This window comes from Anas platyrhynchos, chromosome 29 (genome assembly GCF_047663525.1).
Source record: "Anas platyrhynchos isolate ZD024472 breed Pekin duck chromosome 29, IASCAAS_PekinDuck_T2T, whole genome shotgun sequence".
Lineage (NCBI taxonomy): Eukaryota > Metazoa > Chordata > Aves > Anseriformes > Anatidae > Anas > Anas platyrhynchos.
Window position 1 is genome coordinate 1,821,725 of NC_092615.1, and position 10,413 is coordinate 1,832,137.

At 50.6% G+C, this 10,413-nt stretch overlaps 2 protein-coding genes across 5 annotated transcripts in view; one reads left to right on the forward strand and one right to left on the reverse strand.

Moving 5' to 3' along the window:
* ELL (elongation factor for RNA polymerase II) overlaps positions 1 to 5,840 on the forward strand; it is a 48,413-nt gene extending 42,573 nt beyond the window's left edge. For all 4 annotated transcript variants that reach the window (XM_027472387.3, XM_027472388.3, XM_072029198.1 and 1 more), the window contains exons 9-12: positions 1,170 to 1,236; positions 3,129 to 3,300; positions 4,157 to 4,201; positions 5,174 to 5,840. In XM_027472387.3, the coding sequence (XP_027328188.1) occupies positions 1,170 to 1,236; positions 3,129 to 3,300; positions 4,157 to 4,201; positions 5,174 to 5,278 (389 nt within the window). In that variant the 3' untranslated portion in view covers positions 5,279 to 5,840. The remainder of the gene's footprint in view (positions 1 to 1,169; positions 1,237 to 3,128; positions 3,301 to 4,156; positions 4,202 to 5,173) is intronic.
* UBA52 (ubiquitin A-52 residue ribosomal protein fusion product 1) overlaps positions 1 to 10,413 on the reverse strand; it is a 112,907-nt gene that overhangs the window by 52,550 nt on the left and 49,944 nt on the right. The window lies entirely within an intron of this gene.

The window sequence follows — 10,413 nt, forward strand, 5'->3', positions numbered from 1 at the left end:
TCTTCCGTGCCCGTGTTCGGCATCTCTCGCTCTGCTGTCAGGTGTGGAAGAGAGCAGAGCTGTTTGCAGGCACCTGCAGCAGGAATTAAGGCTGCTCTGCTCCTCCTGGCGCTGTTTGGGCACTCGGCATGGCAAAGCCTGCAGGAACTCGGGGAAAAACAGATTGTTAAAAAAAAAATGCAGTGAGATTATGGTTTTTACATCCCCCTGCCGTCCCTTTGGCATTTCATGCTCCCTGCAGCTTATTTTTGGGGAGGACTGGAAAGGAGCTTGGTGAACGGGCAAGGTGTGGAGCTCCCCCCTGCATCTCCAGGGGACTTGTGCGGTCACGGTGCTGCTGGCTCTAAGGAGCAGACTTGGAAAAAAAAAAAACAACAAAAAGAGGAAAGAAGAAGTTTATTTCTGCAGAGCAGATGAGTGGAATCCTTTGCAGCCTTCCCCCTTTGTCTCTCCTTTTGCTGCCTTCTCAGGGATGCAGTTGACTTTCTGAGTAGGGCTTTCAGAATAATGCAGCTTACAGGAAGTCTCCCTTTTCACGCCAGTATCCAACTGCTTTTCTTCCTCCAAATAAATAATGCAGTGTTTAGTTTAGGCTGGGGACAGTGCCTGCTTTAGGCTCGCGTTCAAAATCCCATTCCTTCTGAGGTCTTTGGTCCCTTCACTTAAAGTCCTAGACACTTCTAGCTGAGCCTCGTTTGATCCGTGCTTCTTCCACTTGATAAAAAAGCACTTTGGTTGTCTGCAGGGCAGCAGGGCTAAGCTGCACGCCCTATAAACCTGTGAGATCCTATAGATCCTGTAGGAATCCCTAAAAATAATAGCAGGGATCTACGTAGCGTAGAACTAGGGGGTGAAATGTGCATCGTGCTCAGTTCCCTTGTGCTCATCTGGCCCCATCAATGTGTTCTGTGGTTGACACCAGCGTTATCCCTTCCTGCAGGCGGTGTTCCCAAACCAGTCACCGAGGCTGATGTCAGTGTCCTTTTGCTGACAAATCTTAGGGAAGCCGTGAGGTTTCAGCCACCTCGCGCTGTGCCTTCCATCTCTGTCAGTGGAAAGCACGACAGAAACCCTCCAAATTCAATAAACTGTGTGTTGCGGGTAGGTTTGTGAATTTTCAGTTTAATTAAGATTAAGAATGTCTAAAAGCAAGTTTTTGTGTCTTTCAGGTTTAAATGGAACATGCAATAATTCTAGTGTACCAACATCAACTTCGGAAATGCCAGATTATTTATTGTGAGTATACTTATTGCTTCTTCCATCGCTTTGGGATCATGTTTCAGGCTAAAAATCACAGTGTCTCGGTGACTTCTTGTTGGATTTAGGTGTTGCTTACTGACCTTTGGAAGGTGGGCTGAAAAAAAAAAGTATTAGGTCCTTTGCTGATAGTTCCTGAGACCAAAATGGGTCTCAGATCCGTTCTTTGCTTCCTTGTAGGGTTGGTTTCCTGTAAACCAATTGTTAAAGTACTTCAAGAAAGGTTGAACACCTTGAAGGGGTTTGGAAGGGCTGAACATCTCCGTGTGGGAGATGGGACCTGTGAGAGGAAACGAGCTACTTCAGCGTTACGAAAGACTGGGCAAGGGGGAATTTTGAGGGGTTGGCTAACGCTGCCCCTGTTTGAAGTCAGGGTCAGCTCTAAAACCAGTGAAATATTCCTATATCCTGTGGGTTAGATGCAAGTTGTTTCACCTCTGACTTTTTTAATCAGATCCCTTTGAGGTTAATTAAGCAGTGCACTTGTCTGCTGTAGCACCCAAGTCCCCGTGCTTTTAATCTGCATAAAACCAGCTCTGGTACGGCCGCAGCCGGGTGGCACTGAGGGGTAGCTGTGGGTGACATCCACCTGGGTGTCTGGTGGGGTTTTAATGCCCTCACCCAGGGTTTGGCCGTGCTGTGATCACACAGGAGGGGATGGAGGAGGCAGCGCCTGTTCCTGGCTCTGCTCTGGGGTTATCTGGAGGATGTGCAGAGCTCTTGTACAGTTTTTCTGGGCTGCATGAACTGTACAACTGCCTCGAGTTGGCCTTTGCAGGACTCAGCATTCAGAAGAACAGGGGTGGGTGCCGTTTACTTTTTTCGCTGGTGACATTTGTGCTGGTCCCTCCTAGGGAGAGTTACTGCAGCTCCTTGCTCCATCTCCAAAGGAATCCCGTGAAGTTTCTGAACCCCCCTAAGGTCTGTCAGCTCACCCTGGGCTGTGCCCTGGCTGTTTTGAGGATGAGTTCCTTATCTCATGTTAGCACGTCCTGTGTAGATGCGTTTTTGTGCTGACCCCTCTCAAGGAGCCAGCTCTCGAAGGCTGGAAAATTGAAAAAGGCTGAAAAGGCTGAAAAAAAAGTGCGTTGAAGTTAATGCAGTGAAAGTTTTCCCTTAATTTGACACCTCAGGTAGCCTGTACGTGCTCAGGCACCGTGTTGCAGACGGAGCAAGGTGGCAAATGAGAGTCGTCACCTGTGGAAAGAGGAGCTTTGCCATCACAGAGGGCTGGCTGCAGAATGTCAGGTTTAATGGCTTCTTGTTGAGCTGAATGACTTTCAAAGGGCCTCAGAGGCACATCTGTTAAACGCGAGCTCTTGGCGTTGCGTTCAGCTCCTTGGGTATCTTCAGGAGGTGGTGGAGCCGCATTCAGCCTATTCAACGTGCTGCTTATCCCGTGCTTGCCACATAATAGCACTGCGAGCATTTTGCAGTGATAGCTGAGCGGTTTTTGTGTTCCTTTAAAGACTCGGAGCGCTGGAAGCATCGTATTCCTGCTGTTCCAAGGTCTGGCACAGATGCAGAACTCCATGTTCTGGGGGACAGCAGGAATCAGAAAAGCTGTAGCAGTGCTATCTGAGTGTCCTCCTACACCCTCATCTGCTCGCAGGCTTTGCTGTACCTGCATATTCCAGCCTGTCTTGCAGAGATAGGAAGTTTTCGGAGCAAATATTATCTTGTTTCACAGAGAGGTCAAGGTTCAGTAGTTATCTCAGTGCCGCTGTCGTGCAGATCGTAGGAGACTGTATTTGTTTCCTGGGGCAATCAGTCACCTGGCAGACTTGTCGTCCTGCTCTTGGCACCGCAGCCTTCGTGCTGCCTACGGAGAAGACTCACTAAACCGCTTAACGAAATTATTCTCCCTCTAGAAAATACGCAGCCATTTCCTCTTCGGAGCAGCGTCAGAGTTACAAAAACGACTTCAACGCGGAGTACAACGAGTACAGAGACCTGCACGCTCGGATAGAGAGGATAACCCGGCGGTTTACGCAGTTAGACTCCAAGCTGAAGCAACTTTTGCAGGGCTCTGAAGAATACAAGGTAGAGACAAATTCATCCTTCTAAAAGCTGCCTCTGCCATGGGGCTGCCGCAGCTCGCTCTGTGCACGGGGCTCTCCGGGCTGGTTGCTGGAGGCCCCGTGTTCTGCCCGTGAAAGAAATGCCCAGAGCCCGGGACTGGTGGATGCAGAACGTGCACACAGCTGACAGCTTTGTGGACTGTTCTTAAAACAGCTCTGTGTTCTTTCGTTTTCAAGCTGGAGCACACATCATGGTACTTGTTGACAAGGAAAGGCCTCAGTGAGACAATTGGCGTCCTCAGCCAAAAGCTGCTGGAAGCTATTAGTGTGTCCCAGCCAGAAAACTCATATTCGCACATATGGTAGCGTATCGGGGCTGGAAGGGGAGTTAGGACAGGGTCATCTGTTTCTCTCCAATCTTTGATCTTAATAATGTAGCATTATTCAACTTGTCAGACCGATTTTAGAAGAGCTTTAACTATTCATTATCTTGAGAAAATAAGGCTCAACGAGTATAACAAACAGCTTTTTGCAGAGCACGTATTGTACTAAGCACGGTTTCTTCCCTCAGACGTCCTGCCCCTCTTTGAGAAATCTCCTGATTCCTCACTGAAATGTTCTCATATCTCGGGGAAAAATTAGTCTGAGCTGTGGAGGAAACGTTAATTACCCTGTCAATTCCAGTGCTCGTTACAGGTAGATTTTGTGGCTGGGGAATTGAGACAGGGAACTGTTCCTTCCCGTGCCCCTGCTGTTAGCACCAGGGAGAAGGTTTGGGTCAGTATTTGGAGGAAATGTGCATGTCATGCTGTGGGTAAATGCTTCAGGTTGCAGGAGTGCTGGCTGTTCTGAAAACAAGTTATCTTTTCCTCTTTCAGACCATCCATGATCAAATATTACAGGAATACCGGAAAATTAAAAAGGTAAGGAAAAAATACTTGCCCATAAACAAGGCTTTTGGGTGGTGCCCCTAGCGACTGAAAGAAATGGGTGCTTGCCAAGTGAAAACCCAGCCTCTAGCTTACGAGCAGACCTTTGTTCAGCTCGAGCTCGTCCAAAGAGTGGTCCTCTCACTGCTCAGAGAGGGTTTGGGGGCAGCTGGGGCTGCTCCGTGCCTCTTGGGGAACGCTTCCACTTTGCTAGTGGTGTGCTAGCAAAAGAACAAATGTGTTAAGTTTCGTGTGAAGAACAGTTTGTGTTTTGGAGGTAGAGGCCAAGTGATAACGGGATCCTCCAGGTCTTGGGGGCTGCTGGGGTGCTTGATAGGAGCTGAGCTCAGTCTGTAGGACAAACCACTTGGGTAGATAGTCCCCTGTGGCCTCAGCTTGTTTTTTTGTGCGTGGCATACAGAATATTTTGTCTTCCCGTGCACATAAAGCAGCTGTTGACTGGGAGGATTTGGGGCTCAGCTGGACGAGGTAGCAGAGCAGAGGCAGGCTGGGGCATCCAGGTACCAGGGCAGGGGATATTTATGGATACAGCCCTGAGCCCTCTCGTCCCTGGGGGATTTGGGAGCTTTGGGAAGAGTGTCCCTGCGTGATAAGTTCCTTTTTGTTGTAAACCTCTCAGACTTGCACAATCCGCTGCTAACGTGGGGGCCAAAGGGCAGGTGATGCGTGCTGAAAGCCGCTGCGTGCGGCACAGCTGCTCCGAGCCTCATGCGAGGTGCGCTCGCTGCCCCGTGATCAGCTCCCCAAAGCTGGGCACTGAGGAGAAGGGATTTATTCAGCTCTTTGGCTGGTTGGAACAGGACAGGTCCTTTCGTAACAAGCGGGTGTCTGCTCTGCTCCCCGCTCATCTATTTATACCTTGAGGTCAGAGAGCCTCGGCCGGGTTCGGCGCGGATGCCGCTGAGGGGTTGCACTCTGTGACTACATCTTCCTTTTTCTTTACAGACTAACCCCAATTACAGCCAAGAGAAGAACCGCTGCGAATACCTCCACAACAAACTGGCTCACATTAAAAAACTGATAGCAGAGTATGACCAACAGCAGTTCTAGCCGGCGCTGATCTGGACTGGGTAGGGCAAAAGTCACCTGGACGTTACGTTCCCTTTTATACAACTAGATTCCTTTCAGAGACGAGCATTAAATTCTTCATGGTGGAAGAACTTGGGGATTTCTTACAGTGGCGAGTCTCTCGTGTCCGCGTCTGAGCCAGGTAGCACACCAGCGCCTGGCACGGTCCTCTCGAGTTGTAGCCTCTCTGAATGTCGGGATGTAACAAACAAAACTCTGCTTGTTTGAAGCCAGCGATTGACACTTAAGGGAAAAAAAAAAAAGCAAAAAAAAAAAAAAAAGCAAAAAAAAAAACACACAAAAAAAACCCTTGCCTAAAGTGACCGAAGCTCCCAAAGGTTAAGAATCAGTAGTTTTCATGGATTAAAAGTTTTGGCATGAAGTGTAATTACCCCTGGCCCAGGTCCGCTGGGTTACAAATTGTCCTTCAAATGGTGAGGAACTGGAATGCTGCTAGGTTACCTCCTTCTCTGGCACCTGCGACTGTTCATATGCAAGCTGTCTGCTCTCCATGGCACCGTGTTAAATACACCAAGTACCCAGAGCTCTCGTTGTTTGTTCCTGCTTTTGTCATCTCCGGTGTGTGCTCTCTTTGAGGTGGTTGTGTCAGTAGGAGGGGAACAGCCCGGGGATCTGCACCGGGTGCCTGGCGCCGTGCAGATGCGGATCCTGATCCTTCCTCTCAAGGTCTCGGGGCCAGGCGTGCGGTGGGATCCAGCGGGCGTAGACCTTGCAGCCCAGTCTGCCTGCGTTACCCCTCACGTACCAGTGCTGGGAAGACTGAGACCCCGTCTGTCTTTGACTTTTATAATTTTCTACCGAGGCAGCCAATTTTCTTAATTGCTTAATGAGACTATGGTCTATTTTTGTATAACAAAAAAAAAAGAAAAAAAAAAAAAAGCATCTTTTTCTAAAACTGTGCCTCCCTTTTCCTTTTAGGCCAAGTGTTTCAGAACCTTTCCTGTCTCACAATTGCAGTGTTACTGAAGCTCGTTGGATAGTTACCCAGAGAAGTTATTTTATTACCTGTAATGACCCATAGGAGAGGAGGGGGCGGGGGGTGGGGAACGTGATGCTTTCTTCTGTTTTTTTTTGTCTTATTTCCAAAGAAGCAGCAGCAGAAAACCATTCTCAGAACAGGCGCCTGAGTGTGAGAGAAGCAAGGTAGCGTTTTCCCATGCGGGTCACTTCCCCTGTTGTGCTTTATCTAGCCAGCTTCTCGTCGCAGTCTTTCTTCTTGATTTTTTTTTTTTTTCCTTTTTTTGGACTTGAAGGGAACATTTTTAGAGTATGGCCAGGGTGTGAGAAACACGCCAAAAAGCACAAAGGTGTCCTTTAACTCTGCTATTTCTTTCTCTCCCCTCTCCCCTTTTAATCCTGCCAGCCTGTGCGATTTGACTTCTTCCCGCTTCCGTTTATCTCAAAGTAAAGGATTACTTTCCCGGGGCGTCTCCTTCCCTTGGAGGTTGCACTGAAGAGTCTTTCACCCTTTGAAGGAGCGGAATGGCAGAGTTGAGGAGGGAAACAGTTCTTTTACAAGGAGCAGTTTATTTTTCCACCCCAAAAAAGTGGGTCCATCTGCTGTATTTAAAAAAAATATATCCATTCTATCCAAAATACCCATTCTGGCTAGGTTGTTCTTGCTGTGTCGCCCGGACAGGGCCACCACTTGGCTTTGTCCTTTGCCACATCCCAAGTTTCCATCCCTGCCGTGTTGTCTGCAGACGTCCAGAGCTCGCCAGGATTTTGCCATCCCGTTCTCCAAAGGGCAGCCTCCACGGACAGCCGCTGGAAAGCCACGTGTTTCTGCTGGCCCGCAAAACCCAAACTGTTCTGAAGCAGCGCGGAAAAGGAGAGGGGGGACAAGATGTGAACCCCAAGGATGATGGGGTCTGTAGGGTGAGAGCCCCGCGTGGAAGTCCAGACGAGGCTCCCGGGGTCAGGGCACGCTTCGGGCTCATTTTTTCCTCTGTGAGCAAAGAAGTCGGGCAGTTAGGGAGCTCTGTCCTGCTTGTGGCACACCATGCCTCCAGCGCTTCCACCAGGAAGGGAAGGCTGGAAGATGCACGCGAAGGAAGGCGAGGAGCTTTTCTCCAGGATTCTTTGTTCTTCCCAGTGGAGCATCACGCCTGGTGAGCACCCGGGTTTCTGGAGCGGTGGCAGGAGGGAACATCAGACGGGCACCCACCTCCCTTGGAGCTCGAGCCTCGTGTAGGCTCTGTCCTGGTTCCAACAAGCTCCCTGTAGCAGCAAATTCATGCACCGAGGAGGATCCCAGAGGAGCAGCAGGGGCTGCGTTCCTGCCAGCACCGCTGCCAGGGGGCATCAGGACGGGCGCTGCGGAGCACGGAGCCTCCCTGCCCGGGGTCTGCGCGAGATCCATCGCTTCGGAGCCCCCCAGGTGCCTGATCCGAGAGCAGCATCGCTGGCTGGAGCTCACACAGAGCCAGGGGTGATGATGCTGAGCTCCCCTGGAGCGTGTGCCATGGGGCAGCGCCTGCACATCCCATCCCATCCCATCCCGGTGGGACTGCGTCCACCTGGGAGCGAGAGGCGATTTGGGCGAGGGGCCAGAAACTCGACCAGCAGGAGGAGAGGCAGCAGCTCCGTAACCAAGTTGATTCTTCCATGGAAACACTTCTCGTTCTGACCCTTAATATTTTGAATTGATTTTTTTTTTTTTTTTTTTTTTTTGCTTTTTGGGGATCGGGGAGGGAGGGGGAGTAGAGATGGATCTCAATCTTTATACATCTGCTATAAGATATTTTTGCAAACAGAGTTGTATACAAAGATGTATTGTGTACATTTACATGTATATTCTGGAACTTCTAAAAATTTGAATATAAAACTGAAAATATTTAATGAATATCCAAACTGTGAGACCCAATTAGCATTCAACAACTTTCTGCTTCACTTTTCTTTTGGACTGTGTTAAAGAATTGTAGTCGAATCTGCCTTTTTTTTTTTTTTTTTTCTTTTTAGAGATTATGAAGCTAGGCAAATTTTGTGCTTTTTGGGTTAATAGAAACCAGTTCTAGGTGATTAAGTATGATCTTAACTTATTGATACTGTGTTTTACTTTGTAATATTGTACTGTGGATAAAACTATATTGAGCCATGGAGTTGGAGTTTACAAAAGAGCTTTTCACTTTGCCAAAATGTTACAATTTAAAGGCAGCATAGTCTTCAGCTTTCCTAATCTTTTCTTAAGAGCTAGTGTCCTTTTTTGTACACTAAAAAGCTGAATGCTGATTTTGCAACATATAATAAATTCACTGTATTGGAAAACAAGCAAACAATAAGGTTGTATATTTCTTTTCAGTGCTTCTTAACTGCGAGAAAACGCGAGAAAGGTGATAAATGTCTGAAATGGGTTTAGAAAGCAGGAAGCTTAAAGGAAACCGAGTCGTTTGAATGGGTTTTAGTAGGTAAGGGAAGGAAAAACAGAGGTGGGCTGCAGCGGGGATGCTGTTCCTTGAGTCTGGGGCAGACGTGGCTGGGCAGGAGCTGGAGTCAGCCAGCGTGGTCCTGGCTTCCCGAGCCAGAGCTCGGGGTACATTTGGTGGCTTGGTTGTGCACAGATTTTGTCCCTTTTTCTGCTTTTCCTTCCCAGAGCTCAGCCTTCCCTCTCCTGCCGGCTGCTTGCTGTTCTGCAGCTGCCTCTGCCCCGTCCCTGCCTCTGCTGCTCGCCACGGCTGCAGCAGGCACAGCGGAGCAGAAACGCTCCGGGAGCTGCTTTGGGATCCCCTCCTCTAACAGGGTGACAGGCACAGGTTCATGGATCTCAGGGCCAGAGCTGCTGGCGGATCACGCTCCATCCACCTGTGCAAACAACGAGCCAGCGTTCGTTTGTGCTTGGTTCCCCGCTAGTGCCAGAGCCTGGATTCTACCTCCAAAATTGTGAGATAACGATGAAGCGAGTGCACGCAATCCAGCAATCAAATAATGTGGCGAAGGAATAGATATTTTAGCTTTTTTTGTTGTTGTTTTTGAAAGTGGAGGGAAATGGACTCTGCTTGGGTCTTATTTCACGGGCTTCAGCTTTGGAAAAGGAAAATGCAGGAAGGGATGCTCCTGCAGCTGAGGGTTTGTTCGCAGGAGGTGAGCCGGGTGCGTGGAGCCTGGTGGTGCTTTTCCAAAGCCCTTATGGAGTGAGAACCAAGGCCTCGTGTTAGCTGAGCCGTGCTCTTGCAGGTCCTGAGCAGCCTGGGGCAAAGCCTTTGGGGTTTTACTTCCCAGTGCTGCCCTCGGGAAGATGCCGAGCCCTGGCTGCTGCTTCACCACCTCCCGAGCATCCACAGCTCCTCGTTCCCTGTCCCTCCTGCCCGTTACCTCTGTCACTGGTGCAGTTCTCACCCCCTGTCACCTGCCACCTCCCTGGGGACACCACGTCTGCATCATCTAAATGCGGGATCGCCACCGCCTGCGCTTTCTGGGGTCCCCGTCCCCTCCTGCCGCAGCCCGAGGTAATTCCTCCGAGCCCCTGGCAGCTCGCGCTGCCTGGGGTCACGCAGAGAACTAATTAACTCCGAGCAGCACCAGTGGAAATTTACTGGCTGCTTCCTCTGTGCCAGAGCCAGCCCGGCTCCAGAAGCTTCCCTTCTTATCTGAACCCGGCTGGGAACCCGCGGCCGCCGGCCTTCAGCGGGGGCACACGGCACGGAGCAGCTCGGGGCTGCAGAAATCCCCCAATTTTGGGGCTGCGAGCGGGGCAGCATCCTCGGGGCGAGGCGTGGACCTCGTGCAGCTCCACGAGGAACCCCGGCCACGATCACCGAGCTGGCACCCAGCGGTGTCCCCGTGTGGCACGCCACACTGTCACCAAACGGGTCACCAAACGGGGCGCGCTGAGCACTGCGGGATGCTCGAAGCGCGGCGGGGCAGCCGCGGGTTTTTCCGTCCCGCGGGGTCGGGTCGTGCGTGCGCCTTTTGCTTGGCGGCTCGTTTCCAGGAGGAAGCTCATTAGCCTAATTTGCCCTCGACATGCTCGGCCGGAGCCGGTCCCTCTGGTGGCACCGCCGCTGTGCTCCCACTGCAGTGACCACCCCGTCCCGTCCATCCATCCGTCCCTTTGCACCCGTCTGTCCGTCCTTGGGTGCGTGGCTCCCGGCGGGTCA